General features: G+C 36.4%; 1 protein-coding gene across 2 annotated transcripts; it reads right to left on the reverse strand.

Moving 5' to 3' along the window:
* Positions 1-779: 779 nt before the first annotated feature.
* prkab2 (protein kinase, AMP-activated, beta 2 non-catalytic subunit) lies at positions 780-13,776 on the reverse strand. Of its 2 annotated transcripts, none has more exons than XM_022679276.2 (8): positions 13,669-13,776; positions 10,369-10,554; positions 9,254-9,411; positions 8,326-8,419; positions 8,048-8,162; positions 6,591-6,724; positions 5,312-5,380; positions 780-5,208 (listed from the first exon to the last, which is right to left on the reverse strand). In XM_022679276.2, exons 2-8 carry the CDS (start codon positions 10,522-10,524, stop codon positions 5,131-5,133), a joined length of 804 nt encoding a protein of 267 aa, XP_022534997.1. In that variant the 5' UTR covers positions 10,525-10,554; positions 13,669-13,776; the 3' UTR covers positions 780-5,130. The 2 variants fall into 2 exon arrangements, with proteins under 2 accessions (XP_022534997.1, XP_022534998.1); XM_022679277.2 differs by having other exon boundaries at positions 10,369-10,551; positions 13,669-13,772.
* Between the last annotated feature and the right edge of the window lie 688 nt (positions 13,777-14,464).

Consider the following 14,464-nt stretch of genomic DNA (forward strand, 5'->3'; position numbering starts at 1 on the left):
GTACATACAGCTCCCTCATTTGCTCACTTTCCACAGACAGTAGGTACAGATCCCTCCCTCAGGCAAAGTCTGCTGTCTAATCTTACTGTCTGAGGTTTTCAACCCAAATCAAACTGGAGAGCATTTTAGTGATTTTCCCAAAATTAGAATTTTAAAAATTAACAAATAACATATCTAAGAATTAATTTAGGTAACAGGAATGAGTGTTGAGGATGAACTTCTCAGTCATAGTTACAATAAAATCACAGGAAAACAATTAAGGAAACTTAGATCTTCAGAAGAACCAGCTGTCACTTCCTGTTCTAGATGTTACTAGTATAATGTTTCAGATGGAGTAATGTGTTACGGTAACAGGACTGAGTGAAACCCAGGAACACAATTAAACATGTATTTTAACTTAAATATTATGAATTTATTATTAAAAAAATACATCTCTGAAGGATTTTAATATTTATATTTCATGGTAGTTTATTTATATGGTTTGACAGTAGGGACAGGTAACACATGCTATTTTTTCTGTGTTCTAAGTAGTTTTTATTAATGTTTTAATTACATATCTTATTTTGCAGTTGGGTCAATGTACAAGACACTATGCTTACTAATAAAACGTATTTTGAAGTTATTTTTTGTGCACATTTATATATGTAATTTCCTGGGGACAGAAATGGCACCCATTCAGCAGAATATGCCATATACTGGTGCTTTAATTTAATTCTCTAGTGGTATTAGATCAGTACCAAATGATACACAATTTTTCACACACAAACACAAAGAAAAAATCACACTGTATCCCTTTTATTTGCAAACAAAAAACAACACAATAAAATACATGGCTTACCAAAAAAGGCTGCATTGCTTTTAATAAAGAGATACAACAAAGCTTTCAGCTAAATTCAAGTGTTTGGATTATTTCAGGACATTCTGTAAATCCCACACCTTAAATCCTACACTGCTGTCTTTCTGTAGCAACGTTTAAATAGGTCTCAGTTAAGATGAAGTCTGACCATAATAAAAATGCCTTTCTGCTACATCTTTGGAGTGAAGGGGGGAAAAAAATCACACACAAGCAAAGTGTATACAATCAAACGCATCAAACAGTGCTATCAAATATCAATGTGCGTTAAACATGAGAAAACATTTAAACTTTGATCACACAGCAGGTAAAAGTGGGCTGAATCTGATCATTTCTCACCAAATCCGAAATTTATTTTAGGCTTCTTATTTTAGGTTTAACTTATTAGTGTGATCTGTTTTCAATGTTTGTCTGATTAGTAAAGCTCCTAAACTAACACTCCTGCTGATTAGCAGTGCTTCAAGTGAAGTTTCGGTTTCATCTTCTCCAGCATCACAGGAGCCATCAAGGAGTTTTCCAGTGACTGACAGCTTGGATTATTACTGTGAAGGCCTTCCAGCTCTCCGTAAAAAGACACATAATTTGGCCACACCCACTTCTTTGGTTCGCATACTTGTTTTTTTTTTTTTAAACCAAGCATCAGCGCCCTCTTGTGGCACTAGAATACTGCATGGTTGTGACACAAGTCTTCTAATTTGGTTGGAAAAGAGACATCAGCTCAAATATTTCAGAGGCCAAAATCCAAAAGCAGTGTGTAAGACTCAAACATATACCTATTAATATATCTCAAACATATACCTATAAATAGCAAAATATGAGCTGTATATTCAATATTTGTCTGAACAGTTTGTCTCCTGAACCTACACCCATGCACTACAAATCAGCGCTTCATGTGAATTTTCGGTTTCATCTTCTCCAGTTTCACAGGGGCTATACAGAAGCTATCCAATGCCCATAGTCTCATTGCCACACATCAGAGACGCATCAGATTTCCAAATATAAACTTATACAAATGGTCCAAATCATAAATGAAAATATTAGATTTAGTGGGTTTTGCTGTTCACATCCCCACAACGATAACACATGCGTTATATACATCCAAACTGATCAGCCACATTAATTTGTGCCACTTTTACCTGCTATGTGAACATAGATTTAGTTTCCATGGGTACCACGAAATCTCTGACCTATTATTGCGAATTAACCACATCCACACACAACCTCTTACAATAAAGATCCTGTAGCCTCCATTAAAACATCACAACCACCACCAGACGACACTTCCAGTAAACCAGCATTCTGGATATACGTATAAACGGCAAACATTATGACACATTCCTGTCTTACAAATACAACACAAATATGTAAAAATTGTTTGAAAAATTGTTAAAAATGGGCTGTCATAGTGATAAGTGAGTGAAGAAGTTGTTAAGAAGATGTGTCCAAAACTGTGCCCTATTTACTATATAGTTAGAGGTGGGCAATGAGACAATCTCTGAATATTGTGGATATCATCATCAGTCCTTAAAAAACTCTGATCAAATTATCTAAAATTTGATCAGAATTATATTATACAGAGAGTGTAATTAATGAGTTTATTTTGACAGAGCACTAATATTTTATATATTTTTTTAATTCAATGCATACAAATGATGGGAGAGTATCTGAATATATGTGTTGGGTTTTAGCTTCCATTGCACAGACCTTTCAAAAAATCTATCTGGATACAATCCAGACATGTCATAAGTCAGACTGAGGCTGGCAGACTGACCAAAGCCTTGGTCTCTATCAAAATGTGGCATAAAATCGAGAGATAACTGGTTCGAATCCAAGTCATGCAGCATTCTGCTGCCAGAGCCCTGAGAGAGCACAATTGCCCTTGCTCTCTCTGGGTGGGTAGATGCGCTCTCGCCCCACCTCACTCGTAGGGTGATGTCACTCAGCACAAGGCGTCTGTGAGCTGATGTATCGGAACCGTTTCACTGCACTTTTCTCCGAGTGCTCAGTGATTATGCTCGGTAATGATACACCAGCAGCAGTTTAAAAAGAGGTGGAGTCTGACTTCACATGTATTGGAGGAGGCATGTGCTACTCTTCACCCTCCTGGTGTTGGTGCTTCACTAGTGATTTGGGGTCCCTATGACCTTGTAAATTGGGGAGAAAGTGGGATAAAATTTTAAATAAATGTATTTAAAAAATGTTGTAAGAAATATTGTGTATCGTCCAAATGCCTTTAAATATCATATTATATAAACAAAACTGTTTGTGTGCAGATTCTCGGACAAACATGTTTAGATTATGATACGCATATTGCACGTTTATGCGACGTGTTGTCACACATTGATCACCTCAGACACATTATGATCTGTCCAAAATCGTTCACTAATGTGGATTTCTAGTGGTCTACATATTCATGTATAGTGAACAGTGAATAGGGCACAGTTTTGGACACAGTCAGCGTCTATCCGGTGAGACTACAGTACGAGATTTGTCCACAGCATAGTTAAATATTTGAGTCTAAAAAACACAAAAACAACAAAGTACGTTCCATTCCTTCAATTCAATCCTGAAATCTGGACGCTCTGCCTGACTCTCACAGTGAGAACATGGTTAAAGTGCTTACGATCGCAGTGAAAGGCAACGGCATGCGGGTGCTCACCACACACTCAGGCTATCAGCACAGTCAGCACTACTCCAGCGTCTGCCCAACTGCATCAATGCATAAATAAACAGAAATAAATAAAATCACAGCTCTGCTCGTTCAGTCTTGACCTACGACTTGACCTAAGGAATAGCTCGCCAAAAAACATATTTACACAATTTTCCTCTTAAAATCAGTTTTTAACACATTTTATGCTAAAGCAATTCAGCTGTCAAATATTTGGTGCATCCCTAGTACAAAGCCTGCAAACATTCTGACAAAACTAAGGTTAACCACATTAACTTTTGTTGCTGAATTTTCACAGCAATGCTCCAAAATTTGGTAAGAAGGTCTTCTGTGGAGAGTAGAGACATTTATTCCAACAGAAGCAGAATCAAGACTGTTTTAGAACCTTTGATTTCAAAAGAAACAATAAATAAACAGGTGTCCCAATACTTTTTTCCATATAGTGTAGATTTTATTTTAGCTAGCTTAGCACAAATAGGCTTCTTGTTAAGACTGAACTTGGTGTAAGAGGAAAAATGTGTAAACTGGTGAACGGCCAACCTGCAGTGTCCAGCTTTACCTTAGTATCTCTCAGGCCTATAAAAACCCATAAGAACCTTTAACAATGTAATCTATATGAAAAAAAAAGTTCAGACTGCAGGAAAATCAGATTTCTTTCTAAATTCAGATCTGTTGAGATGATTGCCTACAATGTTCTTTGCAAATAAACAGATCAGATTTGTGTGTCTGGACATCACAAACGTGTCTGCATGGGTTTCTGTGGTACAACGAGGTTGCTTAGTGATCTTTTTAGACACATTTCCATCACTCGCAAAAGACACATTGAAATCGATTTGATCCAGACTAAGACAAATCTGCACAGAATGATCAGATTAACCAGCGTTTTCTATGAAAAGTCAATCTGGAAACAGCCAATCTTAACATGCCCAAAATCAGATTTGGCATTCAGATTTGGGCTGGTCGTCTGAACACAACCAAAGACCCTAGGCCAGTTTTGCTTTGACCTACTACTTAATAAAATTTCACCTCAAAAAAAGCCTTTGACTTTTAGCCTACAAGCAGATACTCCATCATGCAACAATCCCGTTTAAATAAATAAGACACAAAAAAACGCAAACTCTAAAAAGCGAAAAAAAAAAAATGGATTTAAAAGAACACAAATATCTCAGAATTCCTAAATCCTATCAGCTGTGACTGTGTTATACTGAGATTTACATCAAAACACACCAGTCTATCTTGTGCTATGACCTTTCAAAATATGTAAAAACATGTAACCAATTTTACCCCCCCTGCTGTCAAGCTTCAGGCAAACTAAAGCTAAAAAAAATATATATATATATTAAAACCTCAGGATTGCAGTTCCTGAATGCTGCATTCAGTACAGTTCAGTAGCCCTTGTCGACACACAGGTGCTAGCAGACACAGCGCGAACACACACACTTACAGACAGCACACTCGCAACTCATCCTCAGTGTGTGTGCGTGAGCATCAGCGGTTGCCAGAACCGTTGTAAACTTGGTGTGTGTTGCAATCTCAGCTAGGTGGAGCATTATAGAGAGAAACAATACAGTACAGGCATGCTGCCCAGGCCCCGGCCAGGCGTCCAGCTCTATATAGGCTTGTACAGCAGAGAGGTGACGTACTTCTTCTTGTACCTGTGAGTGGCACTGAGGACCATCACACCATCCTACAAAGAGAAACAAAGAGAGAGGAACGTAGAGGGAAACATTTATTTGCTGATATTTCTTCTTTACAATTAATAATGACTGTATTCAAGACTTGTCCTGTACCTTTATGGACAGTGCATATAGATGGTTGAGCATCACATGGTTGGGTTCAGGCAGCAGAGCTGGATCACACTATGAAGACAGAGCGCTTTGTTTTAATATCAGAATGAAATTAATTTCATACATTAAATGCAGCTCAAAGAGCATTTGTTTTAGAAAATGAGAAATGGCTGAAATAAAAAAAGATGCAGAGCTTTCAGACCTCAAATAATGCAAAGGAAACAAGTTCATATTCATAAAGTTTTATAATATTTAATAATATTATTTATATAATTATATTTAAATCAATATTTGGTGGAATAGCCCTGGTTTTCAATCACAGTTTTTATGCATCTTGGCATGTTCTTCTCCACCAGTCTTACACACTGCTTTTGGATAACTTTATGCCTTTACTCCTGGTGCAAAATTCAAGCAGTTCAGCTTGGTTTGATGGCTTGTGATCATCCATCTTTCTGTTGATTATATTCCAGAGGTTTTCAATTTGGTAAAAACAAAGAAACCCATCCATTTTAAATATCTTATTTTTTTTCCAGAGCTGTACATAAATATAAAAAATATATACTAGTGCATCTCAAAAAAAACTAAAATATCATTGAAAAGTTACTTTATTTCAGTAATTCAGTTCAAAATGTGAAACTCATATATTATATAGATGTATTAAACACAGAGTGATCTATTTTATGATTATGGCTAATAAAAACCCAAAAACAGTGTCTCAGAAAATTTGAATATTATATAAGACTTATTGGTACTTTTGGAAGTGGAAGCAGTGTGCCAAGTCCTGCTGGAAAATGAAATCCGCATCTCCATACAAGCATGAGGTGCTGTAAGATTTTATGGGAAAACACTGCACTGACTTAAGACTTGATAAAACACAGTGGATCAACACCAGCAGATGATAATGGTGGTTTTAGATTTTTAGTGCACAGTTATTCCAATTTGTTTGTTTACTTATTGTACTTGTTTGTAATTTTCATTTAGCAAGCCAACATTTATATGACCTTGGATCATAATTTAATAAAAAATTCTCTCAGACATTCAGAGATGTACAAATGTGCTCAACCATTAAAAGCTTTAAACAGACTGTCAGCCATACCCCCACCACCACGTTTTACAGATGAGGTAGCATGCTCTAGATCTTTGGCAGCATCATTGGACAGCCCTCTAAATTAATGCATTCTTGCTACTTTAATCAACCCCAAGTCCTATTTATGCCATTTTATGCTAACCTTTAATTATTTTTTCATGAGCCAAACATGAAAGGACAATCTAAAAGACTCACTGATATGTTGGTGTCTTTGTTGAGGATGACTTGGAGGAGGTGGGGTGGCAGGATGGGTGGGGCTTTGAAGCGCTCCTCTGGTCGGAACATGTATACTTCCTGTCCGTAAGGACCAGGCGGGGAGCTGGACAGATCTGAAAAGGAAATTACGGCATGTCAGATCAAACTTGATGTGAATGTTTTCCTGTGTGACGAGCAGAACTGCAGGAGAGAACAACAAGAAACCAGGAAGGCAAAGTGTGTTAAAATATATATATATATATATATATACCAAAAACACTGGTACAATCCAGAAAAAAAGCAGCAGGCTTAAGTAAACTAAATAAAGCATTCAGCATCAGGTATCACTCTTGGTATCAGGTTACTTGTTATTCACAAACTGCATGATTTTCAAGCTGAAAGATACAGGATGTACAGGTCTGCAGTAGTAATGTTAGCTGGACTTGCTAGCCAGCTTGCATTGTTTACCCAAAAACTGACATTTCTCCCTACTTGTCATCTACTGTGGGTATCTGTGGGCTTGATATGGCTATTATTTAATGTAGTACTGTCAATTTGCTGCACAGCAAATAACTTTTGGTCTGTGCTACCCATGATTTCTTAAGTTTTCATGTGTTTTTAAAAAAGTAATTGTGGTTTTTTTATGCATTTTACAGGCAGAGATTACAGTAATTATTATTTGCTAGTGAGCTACAAAGTGTAAATTGCTATTCAAATAAAAAAACACATAAAACAATTCAAATTCACCTCAAACACCTTATATTTACCTTGATATAGAGATTTGCAAATATTTTTATACATCTGCTGGGAGCATTCTCTGATGTTTTTGGTCAGTCTAAATATTCTATCTACTCATTTACTTTGGCAATCAAACAATCAACCAGTCAGTCAACCTTTATTTAGACATGAAAGTACATTGAGGGCTACCCTCATTTCTAATGGAGCCAATTGTAGATGGATAAACTTGAGGTTTAATTGATAACAAATTAAGATGAAATGAAGATATTATTAAACTAAAAAAGGCAAACATTAAGCTTAAATAAACTTATAGTACAAAATATTAATAATAATAAAATAAACAAGCTAAAGTAAGTTAAAAAGTAATATTGACTATTAAAATCTATTAAAATAAAATATGTAAGAAATAATGAAAGCAATAAAAAACTAAGTGTATTAAACAAGAAGTAAAAGCTAAGAATAAATAAGATTAGGTAAAACAGGCACAGGCTGTCTGAAGGTGGTAGATATTAAAAGTCCTGTAGTGAATTTCAGCTTTCTGGTGCGCTGTAGCTGAAAACTGAAGCAAACCCTTCTTCATCAGGCTTTAATGGCTGTCTGACCAGAACACACAGAGCATGACAGACAGGTATCCAACACATGAATCAAGCACAAGAGCTCTGGTGCTGGAAATGTGTTGCATGTGTAATAAACTTAATTACTGAGTAACATCCCCTTACCAGACGTGTCTGAGCACTCGAGCGAGTCCACCTGCAGCGCGTCGAACACCTCAAAGTCTGATTTCTTCACCTGGATCAGGTTATTAATAGTGCCCATCTGACTTGTTACCACTGGCTGCAGATCACAACGTGAATGAATTCAATATGTTTCCAGTTGTGCTTTGCGGTTTACATTCAATTAATTAATACAAACAAAACATAAATTTACATTCTACAAAGTACAACAAACATTTCTTTAAATTTAAGGAAGTTTTTATTCTACCTTGAGTGTCATTTACCTCAGACGGGTCGTGAAGCCACTGTCCATCAACAAAGAACTTATACTGATGCTCTCCCTCAGGAAGGTCCAGGATTGCGACAAAGTCATTATGGCTTTTATAGCGGGAAAACAAATACATAAGAAACAGGAATGTTACAAAGTAACAGAAATATGTTGCAATTGTTTTAAATAATGCTGTGTTCCTTCCATTATTTACTATTGTTCTAAGTAGCAAATTTTAAGTAGAACACCCAAAAAAAAAATCACAAAAAGCAAACCAGACTGTTCTCATTTATCATTCCCTAATTGTTTAACTAACTACCTTCCACTACCAGATCAGGAGAATCTCTCACTATCTTTAATAAACTCCTGAAGACAGAGCTCTTCAAAGAGCACTTACTCTCCTAACACCTCTAACACACTAACTACTTCTAACCTCATTTCCTATTCCCCCTCATTTCCTCCTCTATCCCATTGGCCTCCTTTGTAAATCACTTTGAATAAAAGCATTCGTTTAATATAATGTAATGTAAATTTATTTTCCTACTTTGAAAGTTGTGAGAGCCTCACAACCTCTAGATCAAAATGCAGGATGGCTGTACTGCACATCAACACTTCTACCTATCTGTGTCTTATTAAATCAGTTGTTCACACAGTACTGCCCAACTTCTATCTGTGGAGATGTTTCCATAATATGTTTATATCATTGTTATTAACTGGTAAACAATGCTAGCTTGGGATATAAAACATAGGAGTTTACCACATCAGGTTTGATTAGTATACCAAATTCTTCAGTTAACTGTGTTGAAATGGTGTAGAATCATCAGATTGTTAGGAGTTCTATCACTCCCAGGAATGCAGCATTAATATAGATCTATATCAATATAAGCTCTACTATAACTTACTGAGGTCTTTAGGTATGTTTTGTGTGCCAATAGAACCATTACCTTTTATTAAGTGGGATCTTGGTGCTCCAGTTGTTGAAGGAGCCGGCTATGTAGACCTCTTTCCCGCCTCCTCCCCACCGTATAACTGTAGGACGAGCCTGTGGGCCTGTTTTTACCAAGTCGTCTAAATCTGGAGGAAAATCCTTTTCGCCTGAAGCCTGGAAGAACACACACAAACCTTAGTCTGAAGCTGCAACAGTAAATCAACAGTCACTTACAATGTTGACTATGCAATAAAAAAAAACACACAAAACATGTTTAAACAAAAAAGGTGATGCAATTGCTTTTAATAACCCATCCAAAAAGAGTATCCTATTTTGGACAATTTAGAGTATCAAATTTACCTAATAACCTCCATATTTTTGGACTATGGGAGGAAACTGGAGTCCCTGGAGAAAATCCGGAAGACGGAAGACAATGGTAACTTAAATTTTATGTAGAACTTAAACTAGTCATTGATCGGTATAAATTATTAGGTAATTTCACTTAAAAGTTATTTTTGTGTCATTTCCAGCAGAATAATTTCCATTGTTGAATATTTGGTGCATCCCTAATAGTGAGCATTACTTGTTATTAAACTTTAGCTGAACACTAGGGGCACTTTAGTTTTACAGAGGGCCCCGAGAGATTCAAAATACACTTCATAAACACTCAAAATTCTATAGTGTGTCCAGGTGACCAAGCTCAAAATCTGCGATACAATCAAGAAAGCCTTATTTTTAATAGCCTCATGATGCAAACCTCCAGTGAGAGGTGCCTCTCTTGAAGATGACCCTATAACACCATCTGGAGACTCAAAAAGTGAAATATTGCTTCATATTAATGCTTTGCTGCACCTATTAGTGTGTGCTTTACTGCGTTCACTTATCACGAGATTGCACATTTACAAAGAGAATTATTAAAGTATTGCCTTATATATATATTTATATCTCATATTCTAGTGTTTGCAGTGTTTATTGATTAATATCTGCTATATACATTTCCAGATGTAATCTATAAATACATTTCTGTTTTATCTAAAGTGCAAGAGAGGGATCTCAGGGGGGTCTGCTTCTTCTTCTTCTTCTTCTAATTTTAGGTCCGCTTCCAGGTCCTATCATAAGCTGTATGTATACCTTTGTATCAGGTCCATGAGTGTTAAAGATATTAGGGTCATCTGTGCTGTCCACCATCTTGCTCGGTTCATGGTCCTTGTGGCTGCCACTGCTGTCTGTGCGATGACTCTTCGCCCCATGGCGATCACTAGACACCCGGTCACTGGTGTTTCCCATGGTTCACCAATCCAAGAACACTGTCTCCTGCTGCACAGAGCAAAGAAGATTTCAGAGACTGATGCAGAAAATATTAAATTATCGCAATAGCAACAAAGCCAGTGTTGGAGTTGATTCACTGGTGATCTCTACACTAGGGGTGTCCAAACCAAACTTGGGGCCCAGGTTGAACCATAAGAAAAAAGTAAGGACCAGTCTGCCTTTCTAAAAATATTATTCATAAATTATTAAAAACACTGTATTTAAAATATTAAAAAGCAAAACAATTAACATTTTTTTAAACACTGAATTTTATTTTTGAACCTTAAGATGAATTACATGACCTTTGGAACTCCACAACAAAGCAAGTATTTCTTAAATTAATACAAAGTTGTCCAGTCAGTCAGTTGTGCAGTCCAGTCAGAGAAATGAATGGCTCTTAAATATTTTACATTTTACGCAAGGTGCTCATAAAATCCTTCAATTTTCCTAAAAATTACTAGTGCACCTTTTAATCTGGTGCGCTTTATGTATGAATTCTACCAGTCAGGTATTAAGGAGCAGTAAAGCCACTTCGCTGAAAAACAGAGTTATACAGGAGTTTAATTTTAGTTCTCCACCAGTATTAGCCGTTAACAGAGGTGAGTATTATCGGCCTGTAGCCTGCTGCTAACCCTGGCTAGCCCTGCTGGAGCAGCATAAGCATTAGCCGCTACCCGTGCTAAGCACTAGCCACTTTGCCGTTTAGAGGTGAGCATTAACCACCTGCAGCCTGATGCTAACCCAAGCTAGCACTGCTGGAGAACCGCTAGCTAATATTGCCCTTACCGCAACACTTAGGGTTCCTTAATTTTGCTCTGTCGACTAACTTTTGAATAGCAGTGATGCAACATCCTACACATGAATGTTCTACTGCTACTGTCAGGTGATTAACCTCCCTGAAATCAACTTTTGCAGCTTCGGATGTCTGAGTATTCAAATCAATAAAATGATAAGGGTGCCCATACTTTTGCACGGTCAAATTTTGGTTTAATGCATATTGCACATTTTCTGTTCAGTGCAATAAACCTTATTTCAATTCTGAACTATTACTGTGTCCATCAGTTATTAGATATATCAAACTGAAATGGCTGTTACAAACACCCAAATATTTACAACTAAAAATGATTATGATTAATATGGGGTCCCAAACTTTTTCATATGACTGTATGACAAATTTAGCACCTGTAAAAGTTGGTTGTTGAGTGAGGTTTCATAATCATATATACAGCTCATTCATGTTTACTTGTTCTTAATTGTGGGAATATGACTGTAAATATATTGGGGTTAAAATACTGGGTCTATGACAGGGTATGTTAACTCTTGGGTTAAATATTAGTTTACATGTGAAGATTGCTGTCAGACAGTAGTTACTAAGCTGTGTGTTGAAACCCCACTTACTAAATAGTAGTGTTTTAAATGAAAGTGTGTATTCGATACTACCTACAATTTTATTTAAATCAATCACATCACATCACCTTGGCTTGTTTACAGTAGCACGATCAGGCACTGACAAGTGACATAACAGTGAGGTTCTATTTGTGTTAAGAGCCAAGCTGAAGGTATTCTGTGGTCAAGGATGTTCTGCAGTCAGCCTAATTTTACCTCATATCCTCTTGCTTTTTTTTTTTTAATGTTTATGTTGTGCGTTGGGCTGATTTACCATCTTTAAAGATAGATAATGCTAACGCTAGCATCACGATAATGTGCTAGTACACAAAGTGATGTACTTCCACAGCACAGATCACAGGAATAAAGCCTTAAAAATAGCTTTGTGATGTTATGCATAGCAAACACACATGACCGTCAACAGCCAATACATCACAATATAACAGGCTTGTTCTGCTTCACCTGGCGCTGGGCAGACCGCTGGGCGGCACACCGGTTCGTTTTTCTGTCTGGCTTGATTCTGTGCATCAATACATATAATCTTTTATAATGACAATCACTGTTGTTTTTCACAAACTGAACAACTTTAGTTTACATTGGCTAAAATTATTCCCTCACACACAAATGACACTAGTTTTTTTTTTTTTTTGCATTCTAAAATAGAACAATTTCTGTCATATTTTCTAAAGACCCTAAACGGATGTTAATAATTCATGAAATCTAGCAGGAGAAAACTTTGCTTTCATATTTAATTTATTTTATTTATTATTGTCTGTAATGATTTTTTTTAAAGCACTCTGAATTCAATAGATTAACTGTTTTGTTTTTTAAACACTATTTTAGCACTTTATTTTTTTTTATCTGCCTAATTTGTAATCTCTGTATTAAAAATGCTCAGAAATGTTGAATACTTTAGTACTTTCACTTAAGTGTGGTGATCAAAAAACACTTTAACTTCTACTTAAGTCACTTTTTTGATCGAGCACTTTTACTCAAGCCTGGGTTTTCTCAAAGTTCAAAAAACCCTTTCCAGATAAATCTCTCCATCCAGATAGAGTGAATCTGATTGTGGTTGGGTGAGAAGTATAATCATATATCATTCAGACTCAAGACAACTCCAGACAAACTCCAGAACAACTAAGCTTCTTTAATATATTTATATTGTACTAAAATACATTCATTTACAATGTAAATGTAAACTAACTATAAATTTCCCTGTCCAGATATTTTTCTTCCTCTCTTCTTTCTCTTTCTCTCATGTGGGGAATTCTGTTTGTTAATAAAATGTAAGCATGTTTAAAACTGAATGCATATTGCGTGCTAGCAACATGAATTGTGTGAATAGTATAGTCCACAACAGATGTTGGGTTAAATGTATATAAAATTTTGAAAAGGTAAGTGCAGATTGGATTAAAGCAATTAAGCGACTGGAAAAAAATTGTGAACTAAAGTAAAACAGCTCACTGTGTCACTGTGTTAGTGTGTTTAACGTTACAGTAAACCGTTTCTCCCTCCGGCTCCAGTAACAGGTCGGACACTGCGACACGGGCTGGGCTAGCCCCGCTACTCCCACAGCTAACTGCCTTTACCAGTTAGCTTAGCGGGCTAACGGCTACAGTTGCACTAGCCTGAGAGCTACAGGGTGAATATTAGCCTGCTCTCCCAGTTAAATATCACAAAATATGCGAGTTTAAACCAGTACACTTTAAACACACTCAAAATGCAGGGAAAACTCACCTGTTTCACGGTTAAAAAGCCCTTATTTCCGTCGCTCTACCTCCTAATCCAACTTTGACAACATACTTGACATTGTACGGCAAGCGCAACATCCAAAAAACCCAGAAGGCGGCGAGTAACGCGTTTTACACTTAACCATTTGAGACCCTGCGTGCACTACACTGGACTTTTATGAGATTTGTTGTCAATAAGAATATACAGCCCTCAAATTATTGGCATCCCTAGTTAAAATGTGTAAAAAGCCTTAAAATAAATGTATTTTTTACATGGAGTTGGCTAAGCGGTACTGGGATTATAACTGGGACCGTGTGTTTTGTCGGATGAGACCAAGATTAAAAGTATACTTATTATTAATTATTTTTATTTTACCGTTGATGGTTTTAAAACAAAAAGGTTAAAGAAAGAAAAGGTTGAACATGTGATTCCAATGCCATGAACATTAAAAAAGCAGTTATGTATTTTAGTTCATTAGATAATTTTTTTCTATATATTAAATATCAAAACATTAGAGTCATCTGTTGAAAACATCTCTCTCATATGTTTTTAGCACTGGAACATAATTCAGGTCTTAAAGGGTTAATGCTGAAATACATACAATTGACTGCACACTGTCTATGGCATGAATTTTATTTTGGGGGGGGGGGGATATTTTTGGGAGCTTTGGGGTTTTGTTTACATTTTTTATTTAAGTTTATTTTGAAGCATTGTGATGCTTTTTTAAGTATGAATGGTGTTACATAAATAAAGTTGCCACCACTCCACTCAATGCCGCAGAAACCACCTGAGACACGAAACC

The sequence above is a fragment of the Astyanax mexicanus genome, chromosome 4 (assembly GCF_023375975.1).
Source record: "Astyanax mexicanus isolate ESR-SI-001 chromosome 4, AstMex3_surface, whole genome shotgun sequence".
NCBI classification, from domain to species: domain Eukaryota; kingdom Metazoa; phylum Chordata; class Actinopteri; order Characiformes; family Acestrorhamphidae; genus Astyanax; species Astyanax mexicanus.